This window comes from Tympanuchus pallidicinctus, unplaced genomic scaffold, assembly GCF_026119805.1.
Source record: "Tympanuchus pallidicinctus isolate F22 unplaced genomic scaffold, pur_lepc_1.0 scaffold2, whole genome shotgun sequence".
In the NCBI taxonomy this organism is placed as follows: Eukaryota; Metazoa; Chordata; class Aves; order Galliformes; family Phasianidae; genus Tympanuchus; species Tympanuchus pallidicinctus.
Window position 1 is genome coordinate 21,386,815 of NW_026294721.1, and position 17,907 is coordinate 21,404,721.

Below are 17,907 nucleotides of genomic sequence, written 5' to 3' on the forward strand. Positions count from 1 at the left end.
ACAGAAGCACTAAAAAATCCCTCTATGATATTCACATATATTTAGGAAATTATTGGGTCAAGATGCTCCAGGAAGCACAATGGAAGAACATGGTGGAAACTGAGACGTTAGATCACATTCATCGTACATCCTTGTTTTTTTTTTCACAGAGCTCACTCAATTCAAATGCTGTTTATGACGTATTTTACAGATGGATGAGCTCTTTATCTAATATGCAAGCTGCTTACCCAGATGGCCTCACATCTGGATTAGTCTGCAGTACAAAGCAGAAAAAAAAAGTTGATTTTTTTGAGCAGCTGCTATCTGTAGCAGACCTAAAATGAGTGATGATCACCTAGGGCACTACTATCAATATTATTTGCAAATGGTAGCTATTTCTCTGCTTCTGAGCCACAGCATTCTAGTGGAAACATCTCAGAATGTTTGGGTGTCTGACTTTCTTAATCATGATTGCAATGGAAACTTTTTGCCTGATTGCACGTTCTGGTGTTGGGTAACCTAAACCTAGTGAAAAATGGAAGAACAGGTGTTCAGTGTGAGAAGCAAGCAGTGCAAGTTTTCTCATAAGGTGTTGAAGCTCCTTATCCAAAATCTCAAAGGAAAGTTAGTATTTTTAGGAAAAGACTATTCAAAACCACCTTCTGCGAGCTGCCTTTACTTGTCTTCATCCCTAGTGATAATTAACTGAATTCGTTTCTTTACATGGGGAAAAGCAACAAACTGGTTCCCCAGCCTAACTGTGCAGCACTGCTCTGCAAGCCTCGTGTCAGCACTTCTACAGTGTTTCTACATAGGTAATGTTAGTTTAGCAGCTATTTATATTTTTGGCACTGTATGGGAACTGCTGAATCACGGCCTGAACCTCTGATCAACCACCTGAGGTGAGCAATGAGTCAGCCCTGGGAGCACAGGTGAAGGCAATTCTCCTGTGCTGCCGGAAGGGTGGAGCCTGGCTGCACCTCTCCTAGAGCCATTTAAGAGCTGACTGCCAGTGGGAAAGGATCTCTTCTGGAGATCCCTGCTCTGGAGTTTTGCAGTGAGCCCAGGATGCAGGTAACCTTTTATCTATTCTCCTTTTTTGTTATTATAGTCTGCTTTGCCAAACTCTCTTGTTTATTTCATAGTTATAGCATCTTTATGTTCATTGATTATACAGGCACAAGCTGTGTTTCATCTGTGTGTAAATGATTTTTTTTTTTTTTTTTCCTTTTTGCTTTATCTCATAGTTTTTTTCTGAATTTTTATTACTTTTTTTAATCGTTCTTGGAAGCAGTATAACTTTATGTGGGAGTGCGTTATATGAGGATAAAGCTGTTGTGGAGAAATCTGCTGGCTCTCTTTATTAGAGCATTCCCATCCTGTAGTGAACATAAAATGCATGGCTTTGGTCCTGGATCTGGCACTTATTCCTGCAATGTGGCAAAGCATGGTCAGGAGTGACTTGTTCCTAAAATGGGCCAAGAATATTTTCTGGGTTGGTCTCAGGTTCTGTCTCAAGAGTCTGGTCTTAAGGTTGCCAGGAGATTTGCTGCTGTGTGTGGCTGAGGAGCAGCTGACCTCCATTCTGGGCAGGGTCAGGGCTCCTCACATTTGGCTCAGGGGCAGCCATGTAGTGTCCTGTGCCACCTCCTGCTCGCTGCAGCCAGATGCTGTGTCTGTGGGAAAGACAGCAAGGACAGGGGGATCATTGCACACACGGGTTGAGGCAGGAAAGAGTATGCAGGGAGCTTGGGAGTGGGAAATGCTCGTGGCTTCTGCACTATGGACTGTGGGCCAGGCACTGGAAATCCTGAAACTCTCCTTGGAGTGCTGTAGCAGGAATGCTAGATGCCATGAGAGCCTGGCCTGCTTGAGCTGCTGCCTGTGCTGGGCAGGTTTCTCCATGCCTGCAATCCCTCACTGCTGCTGCTGGTCAGTGCGCTTGTTCTGATGTACAATATGGGGCAATCCTCACTGAATTCAGGCAAAGCTCTGAAAGTACCTGCCCTCAGCTTGCAGAGGGTCAGCTAGATGAACACTGCTTGCTAGGCTGTACTGTGCCTCGCCTCGAGCAGCCCTGGGAGCAGCAGCCTGCAAAGAGCAAGCGTGCTGCAGGCCACAGCCGTGCTGCCCCAACCCCCAGCAGCGGGATGCTCACACATCAGCCCGCAACCAAACCCACACAGGCACGGAGGAGCTCACCAGGAAGCTGACGTACCCTCACCCCTGCGCTGCTCCTCGTCACAGCACATCTCGGCCCGCTCTCTGCTGGCCCAGCCCTGGCTAATGTGGCCTGTATGTGCAGCGGTCCCTGCTTACCGCTTGCTTTTTTCCCCCTTCTATCTTTATAATATAGTTTTTTTGAACCTGCTAAGAAAAGAAGTCCATCTGAACACCGAAGAGCGCAGCTCTCCGCTCTTCATTTTCTCTCTGCCCTTGCTCCTAGTAGCTGACTTCCGTAACGTCTATTTTAACAGCCGCGCTCTGCTTCCTGCCTCTGGTAAGTTCTTTCTCTTTCTTCTGAATGTCGTAACTAGAATTTGGATTCTGGATCAAATTCAATATCTTTGCATGTACTTTTATTAATAAACTTGTGATATGGATATATGTGATTGGTTCTACTTTATACCATCTGTTTTGTCTCCAGCACCGTGATACTCTGTTAAGTGCTGGTCTCATCCCACCCCATCTATCATTGGGATTTCTGTTTGTTGCTGAGTTTGTTCCTATTTCAGCACAAAAAGACCCTGTACAAATGAGGAAAACTGGCATGATGGGCCATGCCACACCACTGTTTGAAGTGCTAACTAATGTATAGAAAAACAGAAAATGTGAATTATTTTGGAAATAGTAGGTCTGATTCAGACCCCACTGCTGCTATAAGGAGCATGAAGCCAGGAGCAATGGGCGTCTTTATCTCCAGATATGTCTCTCTTCCTTAGTTGTGGAGTACGCTGTGGTGATGAGAAAAACATTCTGCCTTGTCTTAAAAGTTTCAGAGCAAATTTAGATGAAAGTATCATCAGTGACAACCTGAGAAAGGTGAAATCTAAATTCTTAGGACTGAAATGAGATTGGAAGTAGATTTAATTCGCTGAGATCTCCATCACTGGCTCTGGCTCCCCAGCTGCTGGCCCACTGGGTGCAGAAATGGAAGAAGGGCTGTGCTGCTGCCTGCATAGCTGCCTGTGTTCATCTCACCCCACAGCTGTTTTTTGGCTGCTTCTGAGCTGGCTGTGTCCTGTGGGATTACTTTTGACAGCAGTGTGCACTTGTGTGCAATCTGTGCACACACATTTCTACATCCTGCTCACAGGTGAATGAAGAGGGAGCATACAGAGCCAGCACCAACCCTCTGGCACAGGTCCCCATGCAGAATCTGAACCTGGCCTCAGACTTGCCCGCTTCTTTCAGCTGAGCTTCCACCTGTGAATGGGACAGGAGTGAAGCTGTGGCATCTGCAGAAGGACAGCTTGAACACAGGATTTACCTTGAAGAAAACAGTTGTGGGGGAAGGTAGGATAAGTGAGTTTGGCTGGTTGTTATCAGATCTACCAGCGTTTATTTGGTGTCAGTGCTTGCCTTTCTGCTCTGCTGTCAGAACATGGTGGGATTTTGCATTGTGCCATGTCTCTTCATGTTTGATACTTCTAAAATATGCCATTTTGATCAATGGGTGTGTCCAAATATTTAAGTAGAAAAAATATGAATATACTCGTTTGACTTTAATTATAAATATCAGTTTTCAAATGCAGGTCTGAAGAGGTATCACACAGGTAAAGGTGGGCACAGACTTGATGAGGATACCATGTCTGGGCCTTTGTCAGCTTCTGCTGGGCAAAAAAACCTCTGCATTTGCTTGCTTGCTGTTGCACTGAGAGAGACTGGGCCTTGGTGGGGTGTGATGCTCAGGTATATAAGCACTAGATTAGATGTCAGAAACCAAGGAAAGCTGTAGCTTTGTATTTACAGAAAATGTGTTTTTATAAATAAGCTCTGCTTGCTGTCTAAGGTTCAGAGTGAAGAATTAAAACAGAAAAAATGGGCTTGACTCTGAGATATGACAAGACCTAAATTTGTAGTCCATCAGCAGGGCAAAGTGGCTGTAGATTATTAACCCTTAATCCCATGTTAAGGAAACATTGCTGTTCCAAAGCAGTGTAAGATGGGCCTGTAGAAAAGGATTGGTCCCCCTACAGCCAGCTGTGTCAGAGAACGGTCCCTATATCGTGCAGCACAATAAAACCATGAATATGGTTTTATATTGGGGCCTCACTTATAGAGCGTTACTGAAGATATTTTTCCCACCTGGTAACCTGCTTTCACAAGCAAATGATTGCACGCAGAGATTTAACAGATTGTGCCTCAGTTTGAGGATGAAACAGAAGTCATTTGCCTGCTGCATGGACCCAACAGCAGCGGTTGGCACTAAAGCTGCATCACTCGATCACAGCTGCCGATGGTGTCAGGAGGCAATCTCTCGCACAGCTAGGAGCAAACCATACAGATCCTCAGCAGTGCAAGTGGGCACTTTGCAGTGTACTCAGAGCTCGCAGGAAATGAGCAGAGTTTGTGGTGACAGGCTTGTAGGCTGAGCCACTGGCCCATCCTGTACAGCATCAGCGGAAGTACTTGTGGCCTTTCCTCCATGTTATTTCTCATAACCCATTAGGAGGACATTGAGGCAGAGGGATGAGTGTCTGCTGTTCTTATTATTTCTGTGCCATTCTGATACATAGCAGCAGCTGGGTTAAGAGCTGTAAATAAAAAGGATTTTCACTGAAGAACATCCCCCTAAATTGAATGCTTCCATTTTCTTTGTAAAACGTTGGCCCTGTGAGTCTACAGTTTTAATTAAGGAACGGGCAGGTATTATTGACTGCATTGTTCAAATGATTAATTCAATTTGGCAGTGCTTATACACTGAAAAAATCACAGTATTTTTTTATAATTCTTTTGAGCTTTGTTTGGGAAGAAATGAAATGAATAACCATGAGACTTGTCTGTTTCACAGTCTTGAGTTTCAGGCATCACTCTGCACAGTGTGACATCACTTCCAAATTAGGTTCTCACCCTGGCCAGCGGTGTGTGATTTTTAGTAATACAGCTGTTTTTAACTGTTTCCATGACACAGAAAGTGCTAACAGCTGCACAATCTTGGGATAATCCGAGTGGTGGTAGTCTAGAATGGAAGTTGGCAGCTGCTGTCTCAAGCCTGCTATTAAAGCAATACACAAATCCTGCGCAGGATCGCACAAATATGAGAAATACTGCAAAGCAATGTAACAACGTAATCTGTGGTCTTCTCTGCAACACTTCTCCACAAAACCAAACATGGTTTCATAATCTGTTTAGCAGAATTATATTGTGCTTCATTTCTGATCTCAGTAGAGAAATGAGGAAAACATTCCTCACCTTCCCAAAGCTTTGATACCAGTAGAAGGAGAAGCACGGGGAGGCAGAACAACCTCTGCAACGCAGCAGTGGACATGAGCAGTGGAATTCACTAGTAGGCAGCCTTGATGTATTGGATGTAAGATGAACGGGTGCTGGCAGAGTGCGGAGTAATGGTTGCTGCAGCTCTGGAGGTGGTGCTGGAGGCTGGCTGAAGGACAGCTGGGAGAGTAGCTGTGTGCTGATATTTCTCCCATTGCAGGAAGAACCAACATTTGCGCAAGGAATTGTATTTGGTCCTTTCTCTCAGATGCTACAAAGTGCAAATTTCTTACCAGTGAGTGTGGTGTTGACCGGGCATGCTGGCATCTATTGGATGAAATTATCAGCTCTAGGAATTTGCTGTAAACCACAGGTTCATCTGCTATGGCTCGGGGGTTTCCCCAAAGGGCTGCAGTGACATATCATGCAGGAAAGACCCAACGTGTGCCGGAAAGGGTACGAACACCTTGCCCAGCAGAAGTCAGCATGAAGGGCTGTGGTTGAGCACAGCTTACTGTGCCATTTGTTGCACATGAGCATGGAATAGCAGTCTCAAGAACTGATACAGCCAGCCCAATTGGGGATGTTTGACCAGCTGGTGATACCTCTTCTCCTCATGAGTGCTGAGCACTTGCTTTTGAAGGTTATCCTAGTTCAAGTCAAACTGCAGATAACGCTGTTTCTCCTGTGTGAGAACAAGACCCCTATGTGGTTTAGCTGGTTTGATTACCTGTTGTGCACGCTCTCATTGAAATACAAAATCTTTCCATCCAGCTTTCCTTATTTGCTGAAAGATGTGCCAGGAGAGCCTGGGGACATACAGTTTATTTGTAACATGCTTTCTTAAACTGAGTAACTGTGCTTAAAAACTGGCGAATTCTCTAGAATTCATTTACTGAATTAGCGATACGCTTGATCATCCGTTAGGCTCCTTGGTGTGCTTATAATTTTCTCACAAAAAATGTATTATTAAACATATGTCTTAAAAATCCCTTATGTAATTTCTTTTGTCCTCATTAGTCAAAGTGCTAGTTTTAAATTTCACGTCTCTTTCAAGTGGAATTTTAATTTTGGAGGAATTGATGTTTTAAATGTCTGAGTTTAAATCAAGTCTCCCAGAAATAAAGCACAGAAAATGTTTGCATAACGTTCAAACATAGGTCTCCTAAAATCTCTCTTTTTGTGTGATCATTCTCACGCAAAGTATGCAAAAATCAAGGAAAAATGTAGCGTGTCATTTTCTATGCTTCCCACTGAAAAAGAGAAAACCTCTTCAGTAAGGTTTACCATAGCATGGGGGATTTGCATGATCTTTAAACCAAACAAATGTCAGCTTTCACTATCTGAAGCGGCTTCTCAACGTACTGAACTGAAGAATAAGCGAGAAGGATTTAAATATTATTTCTGGTGGTAGAGCAGAGCCTTTTCTCCTCTTAACCTATACCACATGACTCGCTGCTGTCTGCAATGTTACATTTTATTATCTTATATAAAAGTGACATGAGATTTAAGTATTGGATTTGTGGAAAAGTGAAGGGAGCTTACTCATTTACTGAGTTTAATTCAGTTACTACAATTAAGGAATTTTGGGGAGGCTATGTAGCAAAACAAAGCAAAACCCCACTAAAACAACAATTTCTACCTGTAACATATAATCTGATTTTACTATTGTGCCTGGTGCACAAGTTGTGGGTTAGACTATGGATGCCAATGCCTTTTTTAATTTATAAAACAAGACCTTAAATCAACAGAAGTGGAAAGGTTGTGATAACTGTATGTTTTGTACTGCACTTTCTACTTGCACGGTGACTGACATTGCTTCTGAGACAGCCCTTTTTACATTTGTGCGTACATTTTAATCGGCGTACACATACACAACATTTCAAAATGAATTTTGATGGTTGGCTGTTTCCCTCTGGGTGAAATCTAGGTTAAGATTTTAAATAGTTGAATAAAGGCTGAGGCAAGAAAATCCTTATTCTTACTGGCTATTCTAAGGAGAAAACCTAAAATTGTCAGCCGGTTTCTCAGTGTTACAAAATTAATAACCAATCAAATTGTTGTTGCTTACTTACTCTGGCTTTGCTCTGGCTTTTACTCGTGGTTTACATTCATCAGACAGAGTAAACAGAGCAAACAGAACCATGAGATGCAGTGAGTGATCTGGGGCATTCTTCCTGAAGCAAAAAATAAAGCCAACTGCTATGTATCTTAGCAAGAAGTCATTTATTCTGCATTGTTACATCAAATGACAAGTTATAATTTGCTGCTCAAAACATGTATAGATTCAACATTTTTTTTTTTTTATTCTTATCATAAAATATGCAAAAATAATCTTCTGTCAAATGTGATAATCCTCTTCTAATGTTTTCCTTCTCCACCTTGACCTCTCACTGAAATCGAACTTTGGTAAATGCTTAATTTAATGAACATGGAGAACCACCCAGGTTTAGAGGAGAAGATGCAGGCTGAGAGCCTGTTTATTGTGATAGAGATTTCATAAACACAGAGCAAAGTTACACCCAAATAGATGTCTAACAGTAACCTTGGTGATCTTATGAGGGATCCATGGAGGTTAGAAGCAGTAGAATGAATATTTCTCAATTTTTTTCAACGCTGAGAAGGGCGTTACATCAGCTGTATTGTTCTGTATGAGCTGCTAGCTATGTTGTTAATGTTGATCACTTGGTAGCGTTTTTAAGGGACGTAGTCAAGAAGGTTGGGTGCTGTGCAAGCACAGGACAGGAGCGTGATGCTGCCCAGGTCAGAGCCAAACCACACTGCAGGCAGCCGTCTGCAGCTGTGGGCTCGGCATGGGCCCGAGAGCCCTCTTCTCTGGGAACACAGGTGTGTTTGTGGGGTGCATGGTCATTAGTTCTAGCATGTCACCATGCTGCACATCTGGGGGGTTTAATGTAAATTCACGTATCTGCTTAATAACAACTTACTGTCCTGTGTTATAACAATGTAACTAAAACTGCAATGGCTGTGTGTATGGTAGAGAAGTAATTGTTTAACGTGTGTGAATGTGTGTTTATTTCCTTATATAATCAATCATATACCTATGCTATTGCAATTCCAGATCTAGCTGAGTGATCATTGCTGCTTGTGTGGATACAAACACATGTGCACACCTATACATAGAAATAAAGTAATGTGAAGACCGTGACCATTCCATTTCAATCAAAAAATAAAAAAAGTAATTTCAGTAACGTATCCATTGTTTGATGCAAAAGCTGCACGTAGATTTTAAAATGAGGATGAAATATCTTAATATGTTTCATAAAGCAATCAATAGCAGTCATCTGCAAATGAATGAGTTTCAGTGTACATCTACATACATATCTATATATACATATATTTGTGGATGTCAAACTTTTGTATGTATATGCATAGATTAATTATTGCAATATTTATGCTTTTAAAAATATACTGATTTATTTTGATTTATTTTCCATATATGTGCACATATGTTTCATGCATTCGGGTAGCAGATAGTGCTTTGTTCTACAAGAAATTACTCTCCTATGAAAGTAAAGGATGTTAATTGTGTGTGAGTGAGAGAAAAATGGATTCTTTAACCATTCTAATGATGGTGTACGTTATGCATGTGCCTACAGGGGGTCAAATGATGCAGGTAGAAACAGGGAGAGGGGTAGGCTTGCTGGAAAGAGAGCACATCTTTGTTGGAGATTGGCAATAAAAGAGTGCTTCTCATTTAAACTAAAAAAAAAATTTCTTTTTTTAATTTAAGAATTAAACCTATAAAAATGTCTACAAAAATATGTTGTGAGCGTTCTTTTGATTTGCCTCAAACTTCAAGAGAGGTGAACTGTGTTAAAAAGAGGATGTGACATGAAAAATTTGAAGTGGTTTGGGGCCCAAAGCTGCAAACCTTTCCACCTGTGAATAACTCTCCACACGGAGTATTCTCATTGAAGTCAAATATCAAATACTGCACCACCTGTAGCGCCAGACCTTTGGTTTGGCTGCGATGCAGCTAGTTAGGGCTGTGTGGAGCTCTGCCTTAGGGCTGGAGCCATTCAGATATTGGGCCATTTGGGATGTCTGATAATGCAGTAGTCAGTGCATAGCGCTTCGTCCGTGCTCGTCTGCAAGCGTGTCTGTATCCCCATCTGGACACAAAAGTAGTTCTGCGGTGTAGTCAGTGGTGAAGGTACATACAGCTAAATGTGTGTATGTGTACAGAGGCAGAGCCTACAAGGGGATGTAGGCAGGCAGATGGTTGGAGCATGTCAGTGCTTGAGCATGTACGTGCGTGACATTTGCACAGTAGCGTGATTTAGTTCTATTTAAGGCTGTGTTTATGCTGACACTCAAGGTTTTCTTCAGTGTTTAAGAGCGGGAAAGAAATGTTGTTGCAGAGAAGAGTGGGGAAAAGAAAGTGACATACCCTGTATCTTGAAATGGGAAATGCTTGGTAAGTGTAGGGGTACATGCAATACTTTGGGCACAATGTGCTGCTGGCTTTGGAGGCTGCTGGACCAGGCTGAGAGCAGAAAATGGGCCAGTCCTTTGTGAAGGGCCTTACCCTCTGCATCAGGCTTACACATGTTGTATTTGGAGAGGATGCAAAATTTATCCTGAAAATGTGTCCATTTTTAAAATGTCCTCCAGGGCTTCTAATACCGTAAGTCTGTAGTTTACTCTGCCCCATAAACATGGACAAAGAATGGCTTTAGACTCATGGCTTGAATTCTGAAGCAGGTACTTACTGCTGCAGAATTGACTTCTATTGAATTTAAGTTCTCGAATCAATACACAAGTCTTTTTGCTAATTTTTAGAGTGGTTCTAATTATTTGTGTTCATGCTTAATTTATAAGTAGCTGAACCAAAGTGTGATTAATTGCATATGAAGTGTTCTTGAAGATAAATATTTCTGTTATTTAATTGGTTAACTAAAAGAATTTCTTAGTGTCTATAAAAAAAATTGAATAGATCTTCAGGTTTGTCATTATCCAGTACTTATATATGTAAATAATTGTACTATCAGACACCTGTGTAAGCATGTGTGTAAACGTATATGAGGGCTGCCCCGAAGGCAGTGCTTCCTATTTTATTATTTTGGCCCACGATGACAGAGGTGGGTGTTGGTGGTACGGCAGTAGAGGTTGGATCTTCCCACCAATGTTCTGCTACAGATGGCAGCAGAGGGGCACTCTGACAAAATGGTGTCCGACATGGAATTGCATATGAAGCAAAGGTGTGTCACTGAATTCCCTTCGTGCAGAAAAAATGGTACCCACTGACATTCACTGATGCATGCTGAACACTTGTGGGGACCAAACAGTGGACGTGACACAGTGAGGCAGTGGCTGGTGTGTTTCAGCATTAGCAGCAGTAGGTCATCTACGCTGTTACCGATTTTTATAGCATGGAATATCGGTTCTTGTTCATCGCTGGTGAAAATGCATGACTAATGGTGGTGACTATGTTAAGAAATAGTGTCTTGTAGCCGAGAATTTGCTCAGTCTAATAGTATTATTGTACTCTTTGTATCTGTTGCATTTTCCATGGTTCCATGGAAAGAAGAAGAAGGCAATGATTTCAGAGTGAGTGACCTATGTACATTCTCTTATGAGGAAAGCTTCCATTCCTTTATTGGGACTCTTGTCTCACTCCAAATAACACTGATCTGTATTTGTAATTGTTTTATAGCAAGACTTCCCAGTCTCAAAATGAGGGTTTTTATTTTAAATCTGACTACTTGTGCTCACTTACTAATAATAAAGTTAGCAAGATGACTGAAATCTGATCATAAATTATTTCCTTCAATTGTTAAAAATGCCAAATAAAGCAGCTGAGGTTTAAATTTTCAGGCGTTGTATTCATCCAACAGTAATTTTCTTAAAAGTTCCTAGAGAAGCCTCCATCCGTTTTCTACAAATTTAATAAACTGCTGGTTTTTTTAATTTCAGTTTTGCATTTTTTTCAAAATGAAGTGCTCAAATTGTAAAACAGGAACAGATTTTCAGTTTTGTGAATAAGGTAATGATTGAAAAATTTCTAAGTTGTTATGACTGCAATTTTATTTAATGCTGGAAAAAAATTTTTTTTTGAGAATGCAAGACATCTTGACTTTAATAATGTGGATTCATTGCGTGTTGCTTGCACTTCCAACTTTAGGAAGCCATTGCAGGTATCATTGTATTTAGGGCTAAAATATCTATATAAAAGCTCTCCTCCAGGTGTCCTCACAATTCTTTAAAGTAGCAAAAGACGTTGAGAGATTGTCATAAATGCACCAGAGGGCTGAAGCACCAGCTGGCCAGTAATCTGCCATCTTGCTCTTGGGCTGGGAAATAACGATGGAGCGTGTGATAGCTTGCTTGGAAAGCGAATTCAGATTTTTTTTTTTGGTGGATTATTTTGGGGAAAAGATGCAGCACCTTGCAAAGGTGTAGCCTGTTTGCCCATTCCCATTAGTGGCAGCACTACCACCACCGAATAGCAGGACGGTCTGCAACGGTGACACTGTCTGAAAAGAAAGGGAGGCAGTTTCCTAGACCAGCAAGACCAGGGCTACTTGGTGTGATATATCAAAATCTTAAAATAGGATTAAAAAACAGGAGGCAGCTAATGCAAATGTTAGAGCAGCAGATTAATGATTATGAGACAGAAGACTTGGCAGCAAGGGGCCATTTGCTTGCAGACCAGAGGCAATCTCCAGATAGACTGCAGTCCATGCACAGGTTTTCAGGAGCCCCATGCTGTGGCAGCAGTGTCTGAACAGAGCAGGTATGATTTGCTCATGGAGCTGAAAACAGGATGGCATGACATTGGTGACCTGGTGATCTAGTGGGTCATGCAGACTGGATCCACAGTGTCAGGGAGGCATCTGTCTCCCTGCTGCACCTTCTGGGTGTTGCCCCTAACCAGGCAGTGGCTTCTCTACCCTATCTTGATTTTCTGCAAGTCCTCCTTCTTCACTTTCTTCTTCCTCCTCTTTCTCCTTCTGCTCACAGGAGGTGCTCTTAGACCCCAGTCAGTGTACTTGTAGAGGTGGAGGCTCAGAAAAAAGATCTGTGCTGTCTGGTCAGTGACAGTAGTCACTGACAGTAGTCTCCACATCTCCTTTCTGTCCTTGAGGTTCTCTAAATAAGAGACATGATGACAGTTTTTATGCATCTGCAGCACAGCTGGAATGAGCTGTGATTATAACCTACTGGTGGAAATATGCTGTAGACACTGCTTTGCAGACCTCATCTCTGCTGGAGGTGGGACTTAAGGAGAAATGCGTGCAGGCAAAGACAATGTGCAATCAAGCATTGCTTGGAAACTGGAAGTCTCTCCAGGGGTTTTCAACTTTTTTTTTTTTATTAGTACAAATATTTTTGCTTCCTCTCAGCATCAGTTCTCTTCAGGAGCTACTGTACACACTGCTCAAGCTGAAAAATTAGCCTGCTCTTATCCTGATATCAACAGGAACTGCAGTAAGGTATAATTGTGGTAGGAACCGGATAAGGACAATAATAGCATGTTAATTGCCTTAGATCTCTGAAGCATTTTGTGACTGCCAGATCAGGGTAATGTCTAAAAAGCCTGTTGTCTTGCCTACATGGTTTTGTTTATATATGAACTAATCTCTTCTGAATCCATATCTACGTGAAGCTGCACAATCAATATACAAAATAGGGTTTAAAATCAGGACTTCCCAACCCTTTCCTCCCATCACAAGGTACTGTCCATCCCCTACAGATGTTTCACCACACTGAGCCACACTCACAGTGACCTTACAGAAGACGCCAGAAACTGTCCTGGCATAAATGAAAACCCCGTTTGATTGAGCTGATAAACTTTGATTCAGTCCCTTTTTGTAATGACCGCATCAGAATGAGATATATATTCTTATGCTTAATAATATTATAAAAACCTTCACCATGTTATGTAAATACATTTTGTTGTTTTTACAAGTGGGGGAAAATACAGCCAAAATAGTGTTTGTTTTTTTTTTTTTTTAAAAATATGTTTATATCTGGAATTCCAGATACAAAATGGATTTGATAGAATTGGTAAAATTAGGAAAACAAATTGTTGGAAAGAAATCCTTCAGCAGCTGAAACTCAGCCACGTGTGATTCCAAGCTTTTGTGCAGGCAAGGCAAGATTTTAAATGATGTAGTGTCAGACCAAGACTGTAACATAGTACTAGAGAAGGGAACCAAATCTTCTGCAAACATTTACACAACCGTCTGTATACTGATGGGTAGAGGTGACCTGTACTGGCCTGTCCTTTAAAGGACATTGTTTTCTATTGATATTTCATCTAAAGGTTTTTCCATTAATTGAGATGAGCTTATGTAACCATTTTAATACATTACTACTTCTCCTCTCCTGAGGCCAGGTCAACAACAGGCTGCACGAGAGCTTTAACACACCTCTCCAATATGCGCTTACATGGTCCCTGCTATACATGATAGCATGTGAACTCAGCTGGCTGCAAAGAAAGGCAAGATCAGGACTGACTCCAGTTTGCCCTTGGGACCAGAACATGGGCCTGGTTGTGTACAGTTGATCAGTGAATTATATCCTTACTGATCCCTTCCAACTTGGGATATTCTATGGTTCTCTTTGCTTTAAATTCTCTGCACTGTCACAGCGGACTACTTTGTCTTTTATTACTGTGTGTTGACTAGCCTTTTCTGGGCTTTGACCATTTGTATATTTTCCTTGTAAAGCTGCCAGAAAATTAGACCTGGTTATCACTAATCTGTGTACCTCAACAGTCCTTTTCTCCATCTTTCTCTTCTTTGGTGTTTGTGGAATAGCAGAAGTTGTGCTTGGGCATTCTAATTTTTCCCCACATTCAAATATACACAAAGTAGTGAAACTAAAGGTGTTTAAGAGTTCTTACATCAGGGAAATGTTTGTTCTGAGGAAAAGACCTGGTACGTGCTGTATTTCTCCTGGGAGCTCTTTTGTCTGAATTATGATCTACTGGCTTGTGATGAACAGTGGTGTCTTAAAACTGTACTGCTGACACAATATTGAAGTAGAATACCCTGAAGGAAAGACAGTGATGCACTTAAGTAATTATACCACGTATCCTGGGCCGGCTTTTTGAATGTTCATAGTTACCTTTTGCAAATATCTTGTTTCATTCCCTTGTGTGCTTGTTTGAGGAACACAGGAGTAACAGTAAAGTTATCCCCGTCGAAGCCTTAAAGCTGAGCATCCAGCTGCTGCCACCAGCGCTCGGTCTGGCAGAGCAGCCCATTCAGTTCCCAGCAGACAGCAGTGCCGGTGTCTCGGCCTCCATCTCACTTCCTAGAAGTGGCCGCGATGGTGAGCACACCGACCAGGAAGTGACGTCTGTCGCAGTGGCTCCTGCAAACACCCGTCACTCGGGGAAGCACAAACCTGCCCCGTAGCCCATAGCCACTGCTATAAAGCAACACGCCCCATCTGAGCTCTGGCACATCTTCCTTCAGCTGATGTGTTGGGTGAGAGAAATGCAGGCATGCTGGCAGCATGAGAGGAGGTAGGTGAGGAGGTAGGAGGATGCCTTGTTGCAAAATGGAAGGAGGGGAGTTGCCAGCAGCAGTTGGCAATGCTTGTACAAATGTTCCCTCTAGGCTCACCTACTGCTTTTCTTTTCCTTTGTTGTTTGTTTTTTTTTCCTCTGTGAGATAAGCCAAAGCTTTAAGTGTCCTAGAAATGTGGGGTGGTGGTGGAGTTAGTGTAGTGAAAGTGTTACTGTAATATCCAGTATGTATTTTTTGTGGCTATCGTTCATTTCTGAGCAAGAGTAACCTCATGGTGAGGCTTCTCTTTTCATATGTGAAGGAGTCAGAAATACATTATATTTGTAACATATGCAGGAAATTAGCCAGTGATATTTTTAACCAGTTTCTAACTAGTTTGTAGAGCTAATTTTCTTTTGGTTTTGCAGTTGGTGACTTTTGTAGCATTTTTATGCAGCCATAGGTGAGGATGAATCTTGCACATAGCCAGTGGGAAAGAGACGAATACTTTCAAAATAAGAAAATTTGACTGAATGCTGGCAGGAGCTCAAAAGCAATTCCATATGTACCAATTGCATGAGTACTCTCAGTTCAGTTTTACAACAAACTAAATAAATGTTAGGGCAGCCGCATCCCCTTCTGATAAAATTGCCTGACTAGGCCAGCATTACTGGTGTGATTTTCTTTGGCTTGTGCTTCTTGCTTGTTGGAATTGATTTGTAAGAAACATTTGGAACTCTTTTTGTATTTTTGCTGTGAATCCTACATTGCTTTTGAAAACTGTTCAGGTTCGTGCCAGTCAAGATTCACATCTGAAGTCTTTACTTCCTTGTTGTCACAAGCAGTTTGGCGTTGCTGCTCATTACGGAATAGCTTAAACTGTCTAATCAGTTCATGAAGTGATTTTTTTTCTCGTGACTACTTCTAGAGAACAAGAGCATGTTTTCAAAGGAATCTATACTGACTAAGAAGGATTCAGGATTTTGGCAGCCTTTGTTAAAGTCAGAGGCAGGAAATGTTTCACTGAAAGCAGGTCAGGAACAGTTACACCAAAGCAAACATTATTTCATCAGTTCTTTAGACAATTAGGGAAAAAAAAAAAAAAAAAGCTGGTCTTTGTGCAGAATGGCAGAGGTGATAAGATTGCTAGTTCCTGTGGAGCAGCAAGAAAGTTATTTATGTGAATGGCTGTTGCACACACTGCCAGCTGGGAGGGAATGGCAAGGTTCAGCATCATCTGTGAGGGGCACTCCCCATGGCTGTCCAAAAATTTGACCAGAAAAGTTTGTCTTGATGAAGAACAAACTGTTCTCTGTAGGCTATAAATGTGACATTTTATTTTTCTTCTTTCAGAAACATCATTTGACTCACTGAAGAATTAAATCCAACAGCACTGCAGAGCCGCGTGGGAGAGAAGGGGATTTTAGACTCAAGTGGCAGAATCAAGTCTTCAGAAGTAAAGACATTTGGAACAGCTTCTCCCCAAATGGAAGTTATTTAGACAGCCCCTGAGACCTCTCTGCATCCTGCTTCTGCCGCACCGGGACGGTGTTCTTGGCCCCGGTCTTAAACAAAATGTTGGATTCTATCAAGTGCGTGCTGGTGGGAGACTCTGCAGTGGGAAAAACATCTCTCTTGGTACGTTTCATCTCTGACACTTTTCCAGACAACTACAGACCCACTGTGTATGAGAACACTGGAGTGGATGTGTTCATGGATGGCGTACAGATTAGCCTAGGCCTTTGGGACACATCTGGAAGCGATGCCTTCAAAGGCATTCGCCCCCTGTCCTACCAACAGGCAGATGTGGTGTTAATGTGCTACTCTGTGGCAAACCACAACTCCTTTCTGAATCTGAGGAGCAAATGGATTGGCGAGATCCGCAACCATCTGCCCCGCGTCCCTGTGCTGGTAGTGGCCACGCAGACCGACCAGCGTGAATCGGGGCCCTACCGCTCCTCCTGCATCAGCTCGATGGACGGCAAGCGGCTCGCCCAGGATGTGCGAGCCAAAGGCTACTTGGAGTGCTCAGCCCTCAGCAACCGCGGTGTGCAGCAGGTGTTTGAGTATGCTGTGCGGACAGCAGTCAATCAAGCCAAGCGGCAGAACAGGCGGAAACTCTTCTCCATTAACGAGTGCAAGATCTTCTGAGGACTGCCAGCAGTGGTTTTGCCTACGTTCGTTGTTTCTGCCTTTGCACAAAGATGCTGCGGCAGAGATAATGGGAGCGAATCAAAGACAGGAGGACTCCTGCCAGGACGGTGGTACAGGTGGCCCCAGTAAAACAGATGTGCACTCTGTCAGTTCTGTTCCCCTACCCAACACACATGGGCGCTATCTTTAAAAATGACAGATGCAGGCAGGGGCCTTTGTTCACAGCCCTGTGTTTGTAATTTGCCGTCCTGGACTGAAGCAGACCCAACCTAGAGATTTACGGTTCATAGTTGTGCAGATTTTGTTATCAGTGTTCCTCAGCTGTTGGTTTGTCTGCATTTATTTCATGACAAACTTCACCTGGATCAACCTCCCCTCTTGACATATCTGTCTGTGTGTGTTGGTTTTGTTTTTTTTAAGAATCTAATGCATAAAATCTGACCACTGTGTATCTATTTAAAAGATTCTTGTATATGTTGTTGTAAAATCCTGGCAATTTGTTTTTAAATTTCTATCTAAGCACTGATGCAAATAATTCTATCCATATAGTAAATGGCCTGCAGGCAAGCTTAGCACTTCTTTCACATGCCCAACAGTGATCAAACACACTGTGTCCAGCATAGGAGTGATCAAAACGTAGTGACATTTGATAGTTGGCTCTGTGAGATTTATTTTCTCACCTTAGTCCTATTCCCGGGAAAATAGAGACTGCTGCAACAATGTGGTCAGAGATGTGCTGAAAAAGGAGGAACTTAACCTGACTCTTCCTAGACTTGACCTAGTTACAACCCCAGAAAGGCTAGCTTGTAGTCAAGGCTAACCATGTGGGTAGGGTGGTAGAGACAAATCTGTG

The 17,907-nt window shown here is 42.3% G+C and overlaps 1 protein-coding gene across 7 annotated transcripts; it reads left to right on the forward strand.

The window, feature by feature from the left end:
* Positions 1–895: 895 nt before the first annotated feature.
* On the forward strand, positions 896–17,523 carry RHOH (ras homolog family member H). Of its 7 annotated transcripts, XM_052682795.1 has the most exons (4): positions 2,137–2,479; positions 3,296–3,495; positions 5,636–5,710; positions 16,254–17,523. In XM_052682795.1, exon 4 carries the CDS (start codon positions 16,476–16,478, stop codon positions 17,049–17,051), a length of 576 nt encoding a protein of 191 aa, XP_052538755.1. In that variant the 5' UTR covers positions 2,137–2,479; positions 3,296–3,495; positions 5,636–5,710; positions 16,254–16,475; the 3' UTR covers positions 17,052–17,523. The 7 variants fall into 7 exon arrangements, 6 of the variants coding, with proteins under 6 accessions (XP_052538758.1, XP_052538755.1, XP_052538754.1 ...); XR_008206701.1 differs by lacking the exons at positions 5,636–5,710; positions 16,254–17,523 and adding an exon at positions 4,994–5,629 and having other exon boundaries at positions 1,920–2,479; XM_052682794.1 differs by lacking the exon at positions 5,636–5,710.
* The last annotated feature ends 384 nt before the right edge of the window (positions 17,524–17,907 follow it).